Raw genomic sequence first — 21,035 nt, 5'->3', positions numbered from 1 at the left:
GCTGGAATACCTTTGTTTCTCCCCTTGGATGGATCGGGCTGGGACCAATGCTCTCCCACTGCCTCTGGTTGATCACCGTGCCTGTCTACCCAAGAGACTCCCCCTGTGGGACTGCCTCCATGACTCTGGCAGGATGCAAAGCCTGATTGCCACGTGCAGCTCCTTCCCTGCTTCTCCCCCTGTTCCCTGTTCAATGATGCTAAATATTATCGCATCCCAGGAACTGGTTCCATCTCATGCCTGACTTCACATCTTGGGCCAGGAGAAGCTCTGCATGTGTCAGAAACCCATGTTCCTTTCAGAAGGCTAATAACAAAACGAACACCTCCATCTTGTCCCCTGACCAGATATTTCCTCGTGCACAGAGGTGAAATCCCCCCTCTGAAATACGTCTTTATGAAATCAAATTGCAAGCTCGTAGCAGTAGGACAAGGGGTGATGGGTTTAAACTTAAAGAGGGGAAGTTCAGGTTAGATACAAGGAAGGAATTCTAAGTGATAACTAGCTCCAAACTCCTCTGTGCCAGCACTTACCGCATCCTTAGTGTCCTCCTCTGATATCTCCTCCTCTCACCACCACAATCAGAGCAGGCTGGTGGAGGTGTTGGCCTGACGCTGCTGGGCAGGCAGGAGGGCTGACATACACATGCTTTAGCTCTGCCCCTGGCTCTGTTTTCCACGCTCATCACAGTGACAGGTTGACAAGGTGTGGGTAGGCACAGACAGGAGAGACCCAGACAGCCCTTTCGGGAGCACAGCAGTAGGAGAGAAGCAAGGAAATTCCTGGAGAGCATCGGAGCTGCAGGGGAACTGCAACCACAACTGGGAGACACAAGTGAACTTGCGTAAATCACTCCACATGCCACATTTATTCCTCCAGCGCCCATAGAAATGGCAGAGCCCAGCTACAGCTTGGGGTTTATTGGATCGCTGCTGGGCTAACGAGATTCATGGGGAAATTAAAGATTTATCAGATGAGCTAAAAACAATGTGTTCTGCTGGGAAAAGTTGGATTCAAGTCATTTTGCAACTTGGAGAAGCATTTATTTGAACCACGCTTGACAGCGCTGACCGCATATTGTTCTGCAACTGGAGCAGGGTGCCGGGCAATCGCTGCTTGCTTGGGGTGGAAGGGAAACATTTCAGTTGCACTCACTGGAGTCTTCATTTCAGGTTTACAGCTTGAAAAATGCTTCTGCGATTGTGGCTTTTCATTGCAACTCGTGACAGATTTATTATTCTTCTCTTTGATACCCTGGCAAACTACACCGGGGGAGAAAACCGTGCTCTGCCCAGCTCTGGCTGCATGCCCTTTGGGGCCAGACATTGTTTTGCAGGGAAGGCTGTAAGTGTGTACATTTAAAACAAGGGCTACCCCAAGCCCAGTTGCACAACTGGCTGTTTAACAAACAGCAGTCTTAACAGTCAACAAGTCAAAGGTGCTCGAGTCCCCAGCAATGACATCTTGCAGTCTGGATGTAAGTGTCCCCACTGGGCATTGCCTATCTGTACCAGGGTCTAGGTCTGCTTCTGGTTTTGCAAAGCAGAGCCATTGCATGCCCTGTTCAGCTGCTCATGCAGAGGCCAATAGCACCATAGTGTGGGGCACTGGACCATATGTGTGGGACTAATGGCTGTGACAGAGAGACAAGGGCACATTCCTGCCTGTACAGAGTAGCTGGACACCAGATAGGCTGTGAAATGGTCTCTCCTGCCTCTGTTGAAGCAACAACACTGCACTGTCATCATCTGCTTAAAGAGAAGACTCTTCTCTACCTGAATACTACTGTGGAGCTTCCCCCCACTGCTGAGGCAGTCAGGTCTGGTGGATGCATCTCCTCATTCTCCTGACCTTAAGCACCATGATTAAACCAGACACTTCATGTAAGAACTCTAAATTCAGCCCAAAGCTCTTGCAAGGCCCCAGCACTTATCACCTCAGCCCCAAAGCTGTGGCAGGAGGCTGACGGCTTGCTCTCCCCCATGCAGTGGGCCAAGGCTGGCTCAGGAGGAGAGACAGAGGTTGCAAAGTGCCTTAGGGTGAGAAGCACCAGCAGCCCCAGAGCATCCTATGAGAAGGTGGAGGAAACTTCCCACAGGAAGCTGTAGAACCTGTACCCAGCACGATTTACAGCAGGGATTGCCTCTGGTAGGCAAACTGAGCACTATTAGTGATACAGCCAGAATTCCTGGGAGTCACTGAGCATCAGGGATGGGCACAAAACAGCCAGGGTGCTGGGTCCTTTGAACAGGTCCTTTCCTGTGGGGTCAGGTGCCTTTTTAAAGTGAAGGCACTGGCTCTCATTAGCCTCTGACCTGGGCAACTTGCTTGGGGTCATTTTTGGTTTGATCTGCTGGAAGGCAGAGACAAGTCAGGGCTGCTCTGTTTAGTCTTACTCCTCTGGCATCTCACTATCACGCTTCTCTCCTGGCTGAACCAGCTGTTCCCTACAATCAGTCCCACTGAGATAGCAAAACCAGCTAAGCATGCTGTTCCCAGTGTGTCCTCCAGCCTACAAAGAACCTTATGCCTTCCACACATCACTGAGGCCCCTGTGCAGACGCAGAGCTCTCTTTGGGGCCTCTGAGATGAACAGGGGGTTTCTGAAAGCAGAAAAGAGGTTTGCAAAACTTGGCCTCAGCACTGGGGACCCGAGGAGGCTTCAATGCAAACCCAACCAAACCTCATCACAGTGTGGATGTTCTGTCCGGCTGCTGTCTTGCCTTTCATCCTTCTCTACTTCTCCCTTTCCCTCCTGGTGCAGGATGTCTAGCCCAGGTGGTCTTCTGTGATGGCACACCAGTCACATAAGCTCCCACCTATGGAGAAGAAAGGAGACCTGTAGGGAAGGCCCAAGGAGAACAGTTTTCCATCTTCTCCCTGCCTACACATACTGTTTTTCATGGAGGAGGAGGGTATCCAGGCAGGACTGGAACAGCCCATGGTATCTGGCAGAGACCTGCTGTAGCTTAGAGGGGTCCCAGTGAGGGTGCACAAAGCAAGATGGTCTATAAGCCTGCCTTGTACCGGAAGCATTGCACAGGCTTTTGCACCAAGCAAAGACAAAGCAAGAGCCTTGCGGGACACTTTTCTGCTCCACTTTCTACCCTGTCCATGGCACCAGAAGCATCCAAAAGCACAAGGAAGCTCAGAACAAAAGGTGCAGGTTGTGTCCTCTCCTGAGAAGCCTCCTGGAGAAGTCAGGCAGTGGCGATGCCACTGGGAAATGAGACAGAAACGTGCTGCAAACCACCATGGTTGCAACAAAGAGACAAACCTCTGAGTTTCAGTGGAATCTGAGCTAGAAAACTCCTGCAGAAGGGCTCTACTGACTCAGCTTCCCTGCGGTGGTGCGACCACAAGCAGCACCAACAAAAGGCCACATAATGGATGTAGCCACATCTGCTTTGATGAGTTTGCTGGCGCAACTGCAGCGATGAAAAGAGGGACTTTTTGCTCGCAAGCTTACCTAGGCACACCAGCCAAGCCTTATGCTCTAAATTAAGTCCAAAAGGCTGGAAAAACATAACAGGGTTGTGGCTGAAGTTGAGGGAAATGGCAAATAGCCTTGTTTAGTCTACAAAAGGAGGCTAAAATGCCACAAGATAATCATCTTCCAACATGTAAAAGGTTGATCTAAAGCAGGAGGTGGTCAGTCATCGTCCCTCAGCTCCTGGAAGGAAGACAAGAGTAGTATCCAGCAAAAGTGACTCAGGTTAGACATGAGTAACTAAAAGGAGACCCAAATACCATGTAATAAAACTGGAGAGTAAGTTACAAAAGAAAGCTGCAGACTCCCCACCTCCAAAGGTTTTTAATGACAGATGAGACGAACCAACTGGGAATAGTTTGGGAATACTTGTTCCTTACTTGGTGAAAGAAATCTGGCCCCATCTCAACCACAGATTCAGTTTTAGGGGCTGAGCATGGGCAAACAGATGGGCAAAAGTAAAATATAAAGATACTTTGAAAAGTCATTGCCCACAGGAACAAGCCACTCGGTGAAACGTGGAATCCCAGCATTTTGGGCTCTGCTTATTTTCCATCTCCTGTACTGCAGCTCTACGCAGTACTGGTCAGGCCCCAACCCTGCCTTTATGTCCTTTCCTCTTCTCCAAGCCCTGGCCATGTTTTCCCCGGGAGCAGGGCTGCTATATGATATTAAACAGGTATTTTTAGCACGTGCATCACTATGGCATCTCCTCCTGCCTAACAAAGCTGAAGTCAGGACCTGGACCTGCTGTGACATGAACCTGTGGTTCCCAAGAGCACAGAGGGCAAGCAGCTGAGCTTTGCTTTCCAGATTACACAGTTAACTGAGGCTTCAGGACCAGACTGATTTATTGATGCTTTCTGAAGCCTGCAAATTGACCTCATGTTGGTGACCAAGGGCCAGTTGATCTTCCAGGGTGCTCCTTCTCGAAACAGGTGGATGAAATCCCTCCTCACCACAGCAGAATAGATGTTAAGCATCAAGCCTATGTCAAAGTCACATCCAACCACCTCCTGGTAGCCAAGTGCTGAACCAGCTGAAAAGGTCACTACCGTATCAGCCAGAACAGCTGGATCTAATAGAAAATGAGTCAAGATGATGCATAGTTGGCATTGCAGGAGTAACAGATGTCTCCCGGGTTGGCTATACCAGCGTGTTGATGTACTGAAGCAACTGAAAGGAGACTCGCATGACCGCAGCATATCACCCTCTTCCCATCCACTGAAACTGAGAGGATCCACAGATGTTACACACAGATTTTATGGAGACCATCTTTCTGCATATGGCAGATACAAGGCAGATCTCACTGCAAAACCTGATCCTGGCAAGGGCCATTTGCAATGAGGGATGTGGAGATGGAGCAGATTGCAAAGTAATGGACATAACCCAGTTTTGATTTGCGTTAGGACTCTGCAGTCATCAGTCCCAGGCCCAGCAACACCAGTGCTGCCGCCCTGGACCAGGCATGCCAAACCCCCAGATTTGCCATTTCACCTTATCAAGGAATCCCTGGAAGGGACCTTAAAGCTCATCCAGTTCCAAACCCTGCCACGGGCAGGGACATCTTCCACCAGACCAGGTTGCTCCAAGCCCCTGCGTCTGACCGGGCCTTGAACACTGCCAGGGATGGGGCAGCCACAGCTTCTCTGGGCGCCCTGTGCCAGCGCTTCACCACCTTCACTGTGTTCCCTCCTGTTGTTGAAGCACTGATCGTGTCTGCAAGTGATGAAAAGAAAGAAGCAGCTGCTTAGCTCAGACATCTTTTATTGTCCATATTACAGGAGGCACGTGGGGGCAAGGTGAGGAAAGCAGCTTGCAGGGAGCGGAGCTGTAAAGCCTGCAAGTCTGCGGGAACCGTGGTGCTGCATTGACAGCATCTCGCTCCCAGAGCTGTAAAAGGGATTAACTTAACAAATTCATAAAGAAAAAGAAGGCTAAAATAGGAGCCTAAAATAAGAATCAGAATCCCTCTGGTAAATTGCTGGATTCAATCCCTGCTGTGGAAAGCCAGTTGCATCAGGGGGAGTGAGCTATTTTCTGGAGATGTACTGGAAATGGCATGGATTAGCCAGGGAGCAGCAGTAGGTGAGCATCAGCGAGGGAGCCTGTGGTCCCCCAAAAGCTTTCCCACTAGGTTGGGCACCCCAGCCTACGCTGGGGGATACAGCAGGAGCCAGGCGGTTGTGGGATGGGAAGCAGGAAGCACTGGGCTCAGTGCTGCTGATTCAGGCCCCCAGCACTGTGGCAGTGACAAGCAGCCGGACATCTGGCAAAGCAATTCCTGCCAGGCCAAGTGCTGCTGCTAGTGCAGGAACTGCTTTTGGAAGCAGTTGGCAGCAATTCCCCAGGGAGCACGGGTGGATGGATGGGGGACAGCAGGAAGGAGGTTTTTCTTACCAGGTTTCAGTCCTCACTCGGACGTGCTGAAATTAGATGCTGAGCCTTGAATTCAAATCCTCTGGTCTTCCTTTTCTGCATTCAGCACAGCTCTTGGTTTTCCCCATCTAAAACCTGTTTGTTGAAGCCACACGTGGTACCTCCCTGGGAGCTGGGCTCTATAACATTTGTCCCAAGTTTTAAGATGATTCTGCCTCTTGCAGAGGGCATGACACAAAGCTGATGGATACCGGGGCAGTGGAAAGAAGCCATGTAATGCAGGAGACTGGGGCTAAGAAATACTGCTAAGGAAAATCACCTTTCTCATGTGGTAAAAGGGGTCACAAAAGAGGAAACTCCATCAAGCCTAATTCCTGGTCACTGTTAAACCTAAGAAATAATCACCAAAACCCAGAGGTTTATTTTGCTACCTCTTTTTCTCCCCCCAGGAGCAGCAGAATGGCACGTAGAGCACTATCTTGTAAATGAGTAACCATTCCTTATGGAGGTATTTACAATAGAGGCACGTGAAGACGTGCTGGTTGTCAGAAGGGTTTTGGTGAGATCACATGAAGCTGATGAGTTCAAGCCTTGCGTCTCTCTGTATGAGAATACCAGGAGAGAGGATTGCATAGGAAACCTCTGTTGTGAGTCAGAGAGGGATGGAAGGGGATGCAGAGTTTCCATACCATGCTGTTTCCTGTAGGCAGCAGGTTATGTGTGGTGCTTGTCCCAGAGATGCACAGTAATAATCCCTTTCTGGCCCTTCACTATGTTTTCCATCAAGCATTGCCTCATTGTAAGAAAGTGTATGGCCACGTTAGGGCAATTAAATCCCTGCGTGTCACCTGCACCCAAGCTCTGTGTTGTAACACCCAGGGGGTGTAAGCAGCCAAGCTGAGCGCCCAGACCCACATTAGGGCTATGCAGGTTTATCTGCCCCAAGGACCCGTGGCTATGAGCACCCTCCTATGCAAGCTGCAGCCTCTGGACCCAAAAAGTCAGAGCGAGCCCAGGAGAGGCAGCTCAGCGGTGTCATGGGATGCTGAGCAGGCAATGCGCCGGCTGTTCTCCTCCTGCCCAGCCTGCAGCCTCACCCCACCTCACGCTGCAGCAGGGAGGAGAAGAGGATCGCTTCCATTCCTCTTCTCTTTCCTGCAGGACCCCTCACTTTGTACAGGAGCTCCTGTACAGCGGAGGAGGAGAAGAGGAGCCCCAGGCGAGGTCCCTGCCGCCGGGGTGGCAGTGACAACGCGGTGTAGTACTCGGGAGGACCACTGGAGGTCTGCGTGCGTTTGCCTTTCTCGCGTTCACCGTGCGGCGCTGCACAGAGCGGGATAAACCCCACTCGCATTCCCGAGTCACCCGCAAACCCCATGGGGCAGCTTTGCTCCCCTCTGAGCACCCCCGGGCTCCATAGTGGGGCAAGAATCCAACAAAACACGAGTATCAGATTAGCTCGTCTGGATCATCTCCACCCAGGAGGCATCTCCTACAGCCAAAATGGCACAGCCAGACATCCCCGCTCTGTTTCCCAAGGAGCTTATTGCAGCTCTCCCAAGTCTGAAGTGAATTCACCCTCAGTCCAGACCCGTATGAAGCTCCTGCTTTCAGGATGTGCAAACCTCCATCCTCTCCCTGGGATCACAGACGGGGTGATGCTGGGGTCATTACAATAAGGCTGGTTTTGCCAGGGTTGCAGGTTCCTGCTTTCTGAAGACACTTGCTGTCATCCAGCTCCTGCAGCTCTGGTCCTGCACCTCTTACCGGTATCCCCATCGTTGCTTCTCTGGTCCCTGATGCATCAGTTGCCCTGACTTTGTTTTTGATCAAGTTCAGACATGGCTGTGAGCCACAGGATGATGTCATGAGTGTGTGTTTGCGCAGAGGTTTTCATTCCGGGAGGGTGCTCACCCCCTTTCCCAGCTCGACAGACAGTCAGGTGCAATAACGCCAGCACTGAGGATGCAGGATCACAGCAGCGGCTCAAGGGTGGCTCAGATCAGTTGTGTTTCGTCCCAGTTCTATCCAGCCATGACTGCAGGATGGCTTCTTCCCCGGCCCCTGTAGGGTGCCAGGCTGTGCTCATTGCTCTGGGCTGTGATGCCATTGGAAATCACCACACCTTTTGTGAATTTGCCCAGTGCAACACATATAGCAGCTTCACCACCATGGAAATGGCATTAGATCTTTTAAACCTCTGAGTTGTTAGGGCTTCAATTTTAAAGGAGATACGGCACAGCGTACCCCACTACCATGCTTTAGATGTTTTAGGGCTGAAGGTCTCACCTGGGACATACCCCTGTGTCTCTCCTTTCCTATGACCGCACCATATAAACCACCCTACTCTGCCTGGGAGCTCCAGGTGACAGTGGTGGACCTTACCATGAAGGGAGAGCAGAAAGCAGAGCTACAGTAAGCAACAGCAGTCAGAGCCTTGCTGTCTGCTGCGTCAAACATAACCATCACGTCTTTTTATTAACTGAGCTTTGCAAACCTGCTGCCATGTTACACATCCGCAAACCACCCCCGAAACAGCCTTCAGTTCAGGCTGGGCAAAAGATAGATAACTGGAATTCAGCTGGGTGCTTGAGAGGGAGGAAAAGGCAGCACAAGGCAAAACAGGAGCAGAGAGGGGCCAGAGGTATAGGATGTTTTCTTGGCGCATGAGGACGCAGGGCTGGGCTGGGAAGGAAGGAGGCACAAGAATGGTTTAGGGAAAATGATGGTCAGGTGCAGGAAAGGAGAAGCATTGCTGGTTTTCATAAGCATTGCAGCTTGGAAGAGCAAGGAGCTACTAAATGATGGGCTTTTTCAAGTGGCAGCGATAGAAAATGCAGATGGCTTTCCTAAAAATATGAGCCCCACCATGTTTGCTTTATGAAGAAATACAGTGCATTTGCCATGTTTCCAGCAAGGCTGAAGCAGCATACACATTGAAAACCAAGGCAGGAGTCACAGCAGACTCCAGGCTGACAGCTTTGTCTACCCCAGGAAAATGCCCCCAGCTCCCCAAAAACCCTTTTGCAGACCCCGGCTGATGATGCCCAGCACCTTTCCTAATGCCCAGCTGCTCTCAAGGAGGATGCTGGGCTCAGTGATGACTCTGTGGAGGAGTGGTGGGAAGAGTGATTTTAGGAGCTTGAGGCCCCCCAGACAGTGAAGGGGGAATCAAGCAGATTCCCCTGCCATAGGTTTTGCTTTTCCAGGAGGAGCCCGTGTCTCTGCACCACCCAGATCGAGCATCCCCCAACCCAGTGTGCAAAGGGAAGGGGACCTGGGGCCCCCTCCCTGCAGCATCAGAGCCTGGAGGCATCACTGAGCAGGAAAACTGGAAATACCTGAAAATTTGCCTGAGTTCCTTGCTGAAAGGCATTATGCAAGGGAAGGAAAATCCCAGTGCGGATCAGGTGCTGGAAAAAACAGTGTAAAATCAGCTCCGACATGAGCGCAGCCCATACAGGGGATGAGATGACGATATATATTGCCTCTCCTGAGGCAACAGGCACGTTGCTGCTGGAGTCTGAGGCACTGGCTGGCCCTTGCGTGCAGTTACAGCGCAGCCTTGCAGGCCAAGCAGAAAATGGGACTTTCCTTTGCTTAGCAGCAGAACTAACTCCCAAATGTAGCCCAAAACACCCCAAATAACCTTTTCACATCTTATCCTGCCTTAGCATTGCAGAGCTCATCTTGGGCCAGGGTATTTGTCAGTCGTATTCTGAGGTTTTTCCACCCGTGGTTAGTTTGACATCTGATTTCCCTCTCCTTGCTGCAGAAAGTCCTCATCTCTTTTCTGCTGTAATTTTCTGCCTATTTTCCTCCTTTTATCTCCCCTGGGTCCTTTTCAAGCTCCTTCCCCCCCTGCCTGCTATCAAGCTGCAATGCCTGCCTTGTAGAGAGGTGAGATGCTGCTCACCCAAGTCCCATCAGCTGTCTTAGAAGAGCATAGGACTGCAGCCAAACCTTGCTGATCATTAGTTCCAACAGTTGCTGTTAAAAATGCCAGCAAAAGAGCTGTTGGTCAAAAGTACAGTCATTAACCTCATGTTCTTCCCTTCTTCCTTAGCAAAGATGGATACACATTGACAGAGTTGCTCATGACGCAGCAGATTTTGTGGTAGCGTTGCCCTGCTGACCCAAGCAGGTAGCCAAAATTTGGGTGGCTGGAGGCTATTTGCAGCAGGAGAAGGAACTGACTGTGGAGACAGGTATTTTTCCAAAGCAGTGTCGCTAATTTACAAACAAAGTGCAAAGTCCTGCACTAAAACCCCCAAGAAATGAGCATCTCCTGGCTCACACCATCTGTGTTATTCCCACGTGCACACGAGCTCTCAGGCCACTCATAGTCCTGGTCCCTCCTTTACAACTCTGCAGCAACCTCTCCTTGTCTGAAAGTGTTCTTCATGGTCGCACCAAGATGCTCTAGATAAATCTCCAAATAACTTGCTGCACAGCTCAGATTTTAATGTTGCTGTGATCTAGAGTGGGGTTTCATCACCATGGATGTTACTGTACATCAAACGCAAGTTCCCAAAATCCCCATTCGGGAGAGGATAAAACCACACTGTTTGGGAAACATTTGTATTTTATTCACAACCCACAAAATTCTTTCAACCCAAAAGAGTTGTGGGAAGAGATTCATCTTCAGTTATCCCCTCGGGAGACTTCCACAGCTGAGCTAGTCACCCCGCACACCCTTTATAGACAAACCCAACTGCTTTTAGCACATGATTCACCCGATCTATTTTAGAGGTCCACACTGGGTTGGGAGGCTCCATGTTTCTCCCCTTTGCTGTGCCTGGAGCAGAGTGCAGCCAGCTCAGGCACCAGGTCTATGCCTGTCAGCAGATCCCACCTCTGACCCCTGGTTGCCAATTCATGGAGTTTTACAGGTTGGAGATAATTTGGCACATCAGGTTTTATGTGACTTACTATTCACGGCACAAAGGCAGCTAGGGAAGGATGGATCCTGCATCACCACTGCAATGGGTCACGGTGTATGGCAGGACTGGGGAAACTGGGATGCGTGTGTGGTTACTGCCAACCACTTGCATGGCACTGGTGCTGCTGTGATGGCTCCTGAGATCAATGAATCCAAGGCCTGGGGTCTGCGCATCAGGAAAGTGGCCAGCAACAGGCTCTCAGCAGGAATAAGTGCCCCAAAGAGAAGCTGCTGCAGCGATGCTGCCGTCAGAGGGAGTGCAATGAGAGCAAATCCGGGGATGCTAATTAATCCCCCTTTAGGGAGATACTTATTAGGCAAATGCCTCACATTCATATGCACATCTGCAGTAGACAGAGAGGCTTTTACTTTCTTCCCAGCCCAAAAAGAGGGAGGGTGGCTCCTGCAGCCGAACAGCCGGTAGTGCCGGGGGAGCTCAGCCCACTCCGGGCATCCCGGGGCAAAAGTGTGGAAAAACCACTTGGAATGACCAAGGTCCAGGTTGGAGGCAAACCTGGAGGTAGTTGGGAAGACCTTTAAACATGGATACCTTTTTTCCCTGCTCGCTGATGGAGACATTGCCAAGGACAGGGAGGGAGCCACCCCTGCCAGACAGTCTCATCCTGGTGGGATGAGCTGTTCCGGAATCACTGCATTAATATAACCTGGGGCAGCTTTTGCTGTCAACCAGATAATTGCTGAGGTTGATTGATACAGTCCCCGATGAGCAAAGGATTGTGGCTGCTTGTGGCTTTTGCAGAAGAAAGATAGAGCCAGCAGCACCTCTCTCATTGCCAGCAGACACTGAGCAGTGGGTCAGGGGGGTTTGCAGGGGACCTGTCTTGGCATTTCCTCACTCCTTAAGTATGGATGCTCTGCAAGAGTAACTGCTCATCCCACATTGTTTGCTTCATTTGCATCACTTCAAGAGTTACAGAAAATCTGGCTGGAAGAAGATGTTTCAAGTCATTCAAAGCCCAGGGTTGGACAGAAACCCTGACATTTCAGACCGAGAACAGGGTGTGAGCTTCCCACAGTGGTAATTCTGTTGTGTGTTTGCTGGGCGCTTCCTATAACCTGTAAAGGGAGTGACTCCCTCTGACCCAAGATAAGAGCTGCACTTTTGGTGGAGTTAAACAGTGGCATTTCCAAGGCTTACTGTTTTGATGTGCTAATCCACATCAAAGTCAGCCTGAAGCAAACGTCCTCAGCCCCTAGAGCCGCACAATCTGCCCTGGTTATCACAGGGCTTTTTCCCAGCTGTAGCAATGGATCAGACATTTATACAAGCTCCTTCTTTACACTGAGCACGGAGGGCTGGCACGACATTCGAACTCTGAACTGTCCGTCTTAATTAAGTTAGTTCTATCCACGAGGTTCAGCGATCGGTCATGGCATGTGGGAGATTTACCCTTAGGTCCTGAAGGAATAAGAGTAAACCCAAGAGCAAAATCCTCGGTGACTTGGGACGACAACTGTGTTCTTAATGACTGAAAGCTCCTGGCAGAGCAGTTGCCTTGCCAGCAAGCTGCTGTTAACAATATCCTTTTCATTCCAGGGGCCCAAATCTGCTGTCTGCGAACCTGACCGGCTTTTACAATTGATTTCAGTGAGGTCCTTCATTTCCACTGACATTTGCTTCGGTCAGTCACAGCTGCCTCCTCCTCCTCCATCCCTCCTGCCCACCGTGCAGCACCCCCAGCGCCTCCTCTTCAAACCCCTTTACAGAGAGACATGGAATCTTGGCTTTGCAATAGGAAAGGCAAAGTTTGGCTTTCAGACAGCAAGGAAGGACTTGGGAAATCTGGTCCGGTGCCTGTGTCTTCTTTGAGCTACTGCATGATAGTGCATAAATCACTGCTCTCCTCTGGGCCTCAGCTCCCTCTCAGTGGCCAGGGATGACGGTACCCCCTTATCTTGGGGGAACAGGCGATATTAATTGCTGTTCATAAGATGCTCAAATGCAGCAGCATAAATAGTAAACAAGTATTTAGTGCCTTTCTAAAGATAGCTCATCTGCAAATGCTCAGGTCCATGGCCTGAGACTGGAATTGGGAGCTCCCCTGGCTGTTATATAAACCACAGTGGGGCTGGCTTTTCTTTTTTTTTTTAAGGAATGGGTTGTTCTTATTACTGTAGCTCATTTCTTAAGTAAGCAACACATCTGACTAGAAAGGATCAAACAAAAATAAATGCCTGCTTAACCCAGGCATATGGAAACTAGGCATTTTTTAATTATACTTTTGAAACAGAACCCTCCTGTCTTTGGCCCAAAGCTTTCGGAATTCAAAGGCAAACATTGCCCTCATTTTGTTTTTGTCCTCCCCCCATCCACAGACTTTGCCTTTGCGTTGGTGAATGTGCGGATGCCAGGTCTCTCCCAGCCACAGGAGCCCAACTGATCCTTGCTGAGGTGATACACGACAGGGGCATGCAGGGGTGTTGTACGCTTCACCTCTTCCCATCTCTTTCCCGTGGCAGGCTCCCCTGTCGAGCCGGAGATGCTCTTTTTGGCCAGCCCAAGAGCAGCAAGGCTTTATAACCCTACATTCTGCTCTCCGGTTCAGCCAGTGGGAGCTGGGGGTTGCTCTGGCTGCAGCTGCAGACGATGCTCGCTAGAAATGGGAACTCTGCGGGAGCTTGAGCCTGCTGCTGGCGGGGCCGTTCGTGCGTGCCCGTCTGAGCAGCCTGGCAGAGCTGCGGCGTCTGACCACCAGCAGGTCCCGCGGCCACCGGAGGACGAGCTGCTCGCCAGGGACACCGGTGCGCGGGGTGCTGGCACCACTCCTCTGGGCGGGAAGGCTTCCAAGCCCTTACCTAATCCTTCCTCCCCTCCCATCCTTCTTATTCCTGAACAATTTCTCTAGTAGGAGAGTGAAGCAATGCAGGCACAATGAAATCACCACAGTGAGATCAAGTTTTAGCTCGGAGCAAGACCCAGTCAATGAGAGCATCCTCCCAAGGATCAAACCCCCATGAGCTCCCGAGGCAGCAGGTCCCGCAGGGTGCCAGGGGCACGGCTGCACTCCTGATGGATCGGTGCACCTCGAGGGCGTGCAGAGATGGAGCTTGTAACGGGGCGCAGTTATATCCCTGCAGGGATACAACTCAAACAGGAGAGGATACAAGGGTGCCTCTTGGCAAAGGGGATGCCCGGTGCACCTTGCAGGGCGAAGAGACACGGATCAAACTTTCGGGGGCAGGGGGGTGGGCACCTCGCAAGCGCAGCTGAACCGTGCAGGGGGTGCACAGGATAAGCTGAGGGGGTCGCCCAGCCGCACCCCACAGCGGTGGGGTGCACACAGGGGCGCACAGATGAAGCTCTCTCGGGACGCAGCTCACAGGAAGGGGTCCGGCTCCCCGCGCCCCCGCCCCGTCCCTGCACCGGCCGCGCACAGCGCATGCCTCGGGCAGATGCCGGCCGGTTCCAACCGGGAGAGGCCGAAGCTTTTCGGGTCCTGCGAAGAGGAGGAGCCCGTCCTTTCTCCTCCCTGCGCATCCCCCCCCACCGCCACCGAACCCCGGCGCTTCTCTCCGCCCCGCGCAGCGCCGTAGGCACAGAAGGAAAAGTTACCGAGCGGGGGGTGCTGGTGCATGGGGAGGGGGATTTGTTCGGGCTGCCCCCCGCATCCCGCAGTACTCCCGGGGCCGGAGTGCCGCTTCGTACCCCGCGGTGAATGACTCACCGCGGAGCGGCCCCCGCCGCAGCCCGCCGGGACGCGGTGCGGTGCAAGGGACGCCCGGTCGCGTCCTCCCCCTCCCACCCCGCGGCTCCGCGCTCCGCGCAGCGCTGCGCACCCGCACCGACTGTTCCAGAAGCTGCCGGGTGCACGGTGCTTGCGCTGGATATAAATACACAGACACAGGCACACACCGGTGGGGACGGGCAGCCGCGCTGCCGCCCCCCGCGCCGTAGTAATTTGCAAGGGGCGGTGCGGGGATGGCGATAGAGATAAGGGATGGGGATGGAGACGGGGAAGGGGAGGGGCTGCGTCCCGCCCCCCCCGATCACATGTCGACCCCGGGCAGCCAATGCGGGGGGCGCTAGGACCCCGGGGACCCTCGGCCCCCCCCGCACTATAAATGTCTCTCCAAAATGCAGCGGAGTTCCTTTCTCCCGTCCCGCCCGGCCGCGCCGCTCCGCGCCCCGCGCAGCCGCTGCCCGGCGGGTCTCCGTCCTGCTCCGCGCCCGCTCCTTCCCCCTCCCCTTTTCCTTTTCAGTTGGTAATTTAATTGGTTTTAGTTAATTTTTTGCTATCCCCCCCTTCCCGTTTTTCTCCTCCGCCCCCTCCCCGCGGCCGGTTTGCATGCATTGTCTGTCTCCCAAGATGGTTTGTGAGACCAAGATTGTGGCGGAAGATCATGAATCAATCCCGGGATCTAAAAAAGACACGATCATTGTTTCTTCCTCCCAAATGTGGCCCTCTCTGGCGGGCTCCCCTTCCTCCCCTCCGCCAACCCTCAGCTCCCCAAAAGAGGATCCCAAGCGCGACAATGTCTATATCCGCGAATTCCATCCCTCCGAGCAGGAGGTGGTGCGCCGCATATTTTACGAGGGGATCATGGAGCGGATCCCCAACACGGCGTTCAGGGGGCTGAAGCAGCAGCCCCTCACCCAGCTGCTCTACGGACTGCTGGCCGGTGAGTACCTCATCCCTTTTGGGGGAGGGGGCCAAAGGGTTTTACCCCTCCGGGGTCTGCACAATGTGATCGGAGGGACGGGAGGAGCCGGGGGGGGGGGTGGTGGTTGGTACGGGACACGGACCTGCAGCCCTGGGCTCTGCGGCGGAGCGGCCTGGGGAGCGCCGCAGCATCGTGCGGGGCGGCCGCGGAACCGCAGCGCTGCGGCGGGAGTGGAGGGGGGGGGGGGGTTTGGCTGCGCCGCTGGGGATGCGCGACCCTGCGCGGGGCTTGGGAATCGCGGGAGTCGCCGCGTAAGTTGCGCGGGGCCGAGGGTAGAGCCGTCCTTCCCGTCATTCCAGGCCTGGGGAACGCCGGGTGGGATGCGAGCACGGGTGCGGTGGAGGTGGCGGGGGGGGGGGGCGCCGCCGCTTTCCGGCGTTGCCTGGAGACGGCGGTGCCCGCCGACGGAGCCCCCCACAGTGTGATGAGGGGGTGACCCTTGCAGCAGGGCCGAGCCCTGGGGGGGGGGGTGTCAGCTCCCGGAGCTGCATCCTCAAAACAGCGCCTGCAAGGTGACCCCCACCCCGCAAATAACAGTGCACCCCGTGCTAATAATTAGCAATAATGCGTCCCCCCCCCGCCGCCTCCCCGAGCAAGCTTTGGGCTGGTTTCTCCTGCCCTTGGTGGTTACAGGCAGGTTGCACTCTCATGCTTCAGCCTGGGGGGACGACAGGGCCCTGTGCTGGAGGGGGTCGTCCGTCCGTCCGTTCCCCCCCCCCGAGCAAGCAGTTGGGGTGCAGGGGGGCTCTGGGGGGCAGGGGCCGTGCTGGGGGCAGCTGCCATCTCGGGGGCATCCGCAGAAGCGCCCCGGGTCTTCGACAGCACGCCGGCATCGAGGCGGTGCGATGGAAATAGTACTGCCGCAGTGACACACACATGGCTGCGGAGCGGCATGCCCGCAGCGTGGCTTTTCCATCCCGGCCGGGGAGAGCAGAGCGGGGCTTGGGGGCTCCCTGCTGTCCCCACCGTTGTCTCACTGCGGAGGCTTGATGGGATTTGCCGTGCTATGGCGGCATCCTCCCCACTGGCTCGCTCCAGACACCCCATAAACTTCTCCGGGGTTATCTTGATGTATCCCTTAACATGATAATCTCGAGAGCCTGAGTTGTGTGTGTACTGCAAATGTACGTTTTGTCTGTGCTTGTTTTCTTTTTGGTTTTTAATTTATTTTGTGTAATGAGTTTGTATTCCGAAATCAACACTAAATTCTCTTTTCTGACAGGTATCGTTTATTTCTCTTCCTTATCTCCATAGTAATATGCTTTGTTGTGACCAAGTCCTTCCTGCTGACCTGCTGCTTGCCCATCTTTCTGATGGGCATGAGGTACTACTTCAGTAGAAAAGTTATCCTGCACTATCTCGATTGTGCGCTGCATACAGACATGTCCGATATTGAGCAATATTACATGAAACCGCCAGGTGAGTACGAATTCCCAGAGGGAGCCTGCTCCCAGCCCTGCTCCTCCGGGAACATGGCTGCTCCCTGCTGCTGGTGCCTTTTCCTCCTGTCAGCAGCACTGAGCAAGCTCAAAAGTCGCCAGAATGCAGCTCTTTAGCCATATCAGGCACACAGATGCCTCTGCTTTTGGTTTGGGTTTTTTGGGTTGTTTTTTCCCTTTCTCCCTTCAAAGATGTCTAGTCATCCAAGGCAGCCTTCATCCATCCTGGAGCGCAGCGCTCTGGGGTCCCACGGCCTGTCTGTGGGGACCAGGATGTAGGTGCTGAGGGATGCTGGGGCTGGGTGATGTGGTTTATTTACCGCAGCCCAGGTCCAACCCAGCCTTTACTTCTTGCGTTTGGTATTTCTTTGCTTCTTGCACTTGGTACCAGCTCTGAGAGTGGGAGGAGGGGATGATGAAAGGCCTTTTAGCCCAAACACATAGAGGAACCTGTTTTAGTTATCGCACCCATTTCCCTGTGTTATGCAAGAAGAACACGTCTTAATTCAAGTGTTCTGGAAGAGGCACAGATCAGGTATGTAAAGGGGTGCTGCCTGGGTTTGATATAATACACGTTCACCCGTTTATTAGATTTATGCATGTAATTAAAAGTATAGTATCCACTGATAATATTTGGCTGTTCAGCTGTAAAAGACCTCTTACGTGATGATTTAAAAAAGATAAAGGCCCTTTAGAACTTGTCAGGTGCTGTTTCCCTTCTCGTAGGCGCACATCCATGTTGAGGACAAGAGCAAGGGGATGACTGGGCAGTCGCTTGGGGTTTGAGGTTTGGTGGTCACGTAGCACAAGCAGTGAGCTGGGAGAGCAAGGCAATGCCAGTATCCTGGTTAGTTCCGTCTTCTTGGGGTACCTACTCTGTCATTTTTCCATGTAACCATGTTTTCACTGTGTCATTGCTGTTCCCTGCGTGTGACTGACCTTGTCCTGAGCACTTCTAGAGGATTCTTGGGAAGCAATACCATAGCCACAAACTTCCCTTCACTTCTACAGTGCTCCTCCTGTAATGAAAATCCCTGAAGACCTAGATGTGCTTGCTTTAGATTTTATTTCCCATCTTAGTGCATATCTTGTACAGGTCTCATCCCATCTTACACATGGGTTGTGTTTCATTTACAGCGCTTGTTCTTGGAAAAATTGATGTGTGACTTGTATTAAAAAACCTCCATTGGAGGTGGTGTTGCGAAAATGAAAGGTCTCCTAAGCAAAACATTTCCAAGCCTCGGAGGTTCAACAATGTATTATGCTGGATAATGTAGCAGGGGACTCCAGTGGAACAAGAGCGTGTACTATGGAGTCACTAGGTGTTTGAGCTGCATCGCTGATTAGTGCTTGGGACTTGTTTGGTCACGATTCAGGGCATGGATCAAAGTGCTTCTATTTAAAACATATGTGTGTGTGTATATATATATATATAAATAAAATAAAGGGTCTCAGAGGAAGAGCAATGCCCTCAGTTTGTTTAGGGTCAGTAATGTAATCTGGTTCAGCGGTGTTGCCAACATGTCTTTGAAATGTTAGCATTGCTTTTATTTGGTACCTAAAAGGGCTGATTTCAATTTTAGAGCAAATGTGTGGGCTTTAATTTTTGACAGAATTTAACTGTGTGTAATTAGGCTTCTGCCATGCCATAAAACACAGATTTATGGGGTTGGTGGTGCTTGTTTAAGGTTCTTGGTGTTAAGCAGGTTGGCTGGAGTCGTAATTGGATAAAGACCAAAGAGGCTTTGGGGAAGAGAAGGGTGTCTGTGGGTCAGGACTGGCACTGCCAGTGATGTCTGTCCATGTGCCGTAAAGCCGTGTGGTGCTATTTGGTGTAGCTGTGCACAAGGCATGGAGCCAGTGTTTTGCTCCTGCTTCCTCCAGAAATACAGTTGCTGGTTTCTTCCCTGTAAGACAGTGGTATAAATGCAGTTATCTTGGAACAGCCTGGACTTTTGTGTGCTTCAGAGGCTGTCTGACTTGCATTGTCTGCCTGAGTGCATGGAGACAGGCAGTGATGTGCCATATCGGCACTGCCCGTCCTGCCCAAAGGACAGAAACATGACAATAAAACAACTTCCAGCCCCAAGTTTGTCTTTATTTGTCTAGTTTACAAATTAGCACACAGGCAGAAACGCGTGCAGTGGGAATGAGAAGGGCTCCTTCTCCTGTGTAGTGCTCCAGCTCAGATATTAGTGAGAGCTTTCTCAATGAGGTGTTAGAGAAGAAATGGCCACAGTGAGGGTAATTTGGTGTGGGAACAGGGGCCCAGAGAGGCTAGAGATGGTCAGAGCTTGACTTGATGAGTTAAAACCCAACCCGATGTAACTGCATCCCAGCCTGGCTTTGGCTGGGAGCACAATAGGCAACTTCTTGCGCCTTCTGGAGAATCCTTGTTTACCTGCTTGAATATTGTTTTTCCAACATGGAAAATAGAGGAAGCGAGCGTTTTTGGGGTGGTTTACAAATTCTTGTTTCTTAGGGTGATGAACACAAAGCTAAAACTGGGATGAGGTTTTAAGGTCTCAGATCTTGATGCTGGTTGTGGCTTTGCTGTGGTTTTGCTCTTAGCATCTCTGGTACCTGGGTATGAAAACGTGTTTGCAGTGGGCTCCCTGTGGTACCCTAGATTGGGTACCATTGTACAGAGCATCTGTAACAAATAGCCCCTGGCAAGGCAGGCGTCTACAGTGAGGGACCACTTTAAGTATTAGAAAGGATCATTCTTGGTGGTTTTGCCAAAGCACCTGCTAAAACTGTGGCTCGGCTTTAAAACCAAGCCAAAAAAACCTTATTTGCAATGGGATACTGCAAGCACCCAGCTTAATGACGAGTGTTGAACAGTCCCATGGGTTACATCATATTACAGTGTTTCTGCAGTTTTCTGCTCCTCTGGCCTCCAAGTTAGTTATTGTTTTAAATTTCCTCCACTGGGCTTTGTATGAACTGAGAACTATGTGCTGACAGTGGTTCTGCACAAGTACGCCAGCCAAAATCTGTGTCTTTGTTTTCTCTTGCCCTCCTACACCTAAGCCAAGGATCTGGCAGAACATTTAGGCCAGCGCTTGACTCTGAGTTTGTATGCAGCGGGGGTGACTTGAAATTGCTGTTGATTTGAAAGGTATTGCTTGTGTTGAATCCTGTGCTGGCAACTTAAACCAGGAGGTTGAATGGTTCAAGCACCTTCCTGAGCTCTTTGTAAACTTGCGTTTTTCCATTTAAAATAGCACTTATAGGAATTTGCCTTTTTAGGCACAGGGGTGGCAGAAAAGAAAGGAGTTGGATAATGGGCTTAATTGTCAACCAGAATAACTTGGGCTCTAGTAAACAGAGAGAAAAAGAAGGAATTAATTTTAAATAGAGCACTGCCTCTTGCATTTCTCTACGCAAATAAGAGGAGCACAGCTGGAGCTTCTTTTATGGTCTGATGAATTTGACGACTAATCAGTTCCACAGTGTCTCTTCAAGCTTCTGTCCCTGTTAGTTGTGTTGTGTATATAGGCTGCAGTGGTTGGTGGTGTGTTGGAGAGATTCTTGTGAGGCTGAGGTCTCTGCTGGAGGGTGATGGAAACCAGGACTCCTTCCCTCCAATGCAAACCTGCTGCTCTCTGAAATGAGCAGAGACGGGGCTTTAGCTGATGAGCCAGCAGGTCTTTCTTTGTGGTTTGCAGTGTTATCTCTGCTGTCCCAGCAGGGTCTGCTGAGGGGTGTGCACACGTGCTGTGTTCGTGCTGGTGGGAGCTGGCCTTTCCCCATGGTTTTGGGCACTGGAGATTAGCTGGGTGATTGCATTGCGATGCTCAGTGCCGCAGGGCAGGCTGGGCAACCTGGAGTGCTGTGGCTGCAGGACCTGGGGGAGTCTTGAGGGCATGTGCCTTGGGTAATGCAGCAGATGAAGCCCAAGTGTCCGCTGCGGGAGGTGTCAGGTCACATTAACCACAGCACGCTGAGAGCTGTGCTTTTCAGCAGTGCCTGCACATCGGCTCTTCCTCTTGGAGCGGCAGGATGCCTCTGGTTGCCCTGTGCTACGACTGGGCATGCACCTCTGCTCTCCCGCATCTATCCAGGGCTAAGCAAAGCCTCCCCATCCTGCTGCCTTTTG

General features: G+C 52.0%; 1 protein-coding gene across 2 annotated transcripts in view; it reads left to right on the top strand.

The window, feature by feature from the left end:
• The first annotated feature begins 14,846 nt into the window (after positions 1 to 14,846).
• The window catches only part of NAT8L (N-acetyltransferase 8 like), a 31,783-nt gene continuing 25,594 nt past the window's right edge, over positions 14,847 to 21,035 (top strand). The window contains exons 1-2 of one of the 2 annotated variants that reach the window (XM_065660735.1): positions 14,847 to 15,452; positions 16,749 to 16,913. In XM_065660735.1, the coding sequence (XP_065516807.1) occupies positions 15,119 to 15,452; positions 16,749 to 16,913 (499 nt within the window). In that variant the 5' untranslated portion in view covers positions 14,847 to 15,118. The remainder of the gene's footprint in view (positions 15,453 to 16,748; positions 16,914 to 21,035) is intronic. The other variant, XM_065660744.1, reaches the window with a different exon arrangement.

Source organism: Lathamus discolor, chromosome 1 (assembly GCF_037157495.1).
Source record: "Lathamus discolor isolate bLatDis1 chromosome 1, bLatDis1.hap1, whole genome shotgun sequence".
Taxonomy (NCBI): domain Eukaryota; kingdom Metazoa; phylum Chordata; class Aves; order Psittaciformes; family Psittacidae; genus Lathamus; species Lathamus discolor.
The sequence above is the reverse complement of the archived record's forward strand: the minus strand, read 5'-3'. Positions and strand labels throughout refer to the sequence as shown.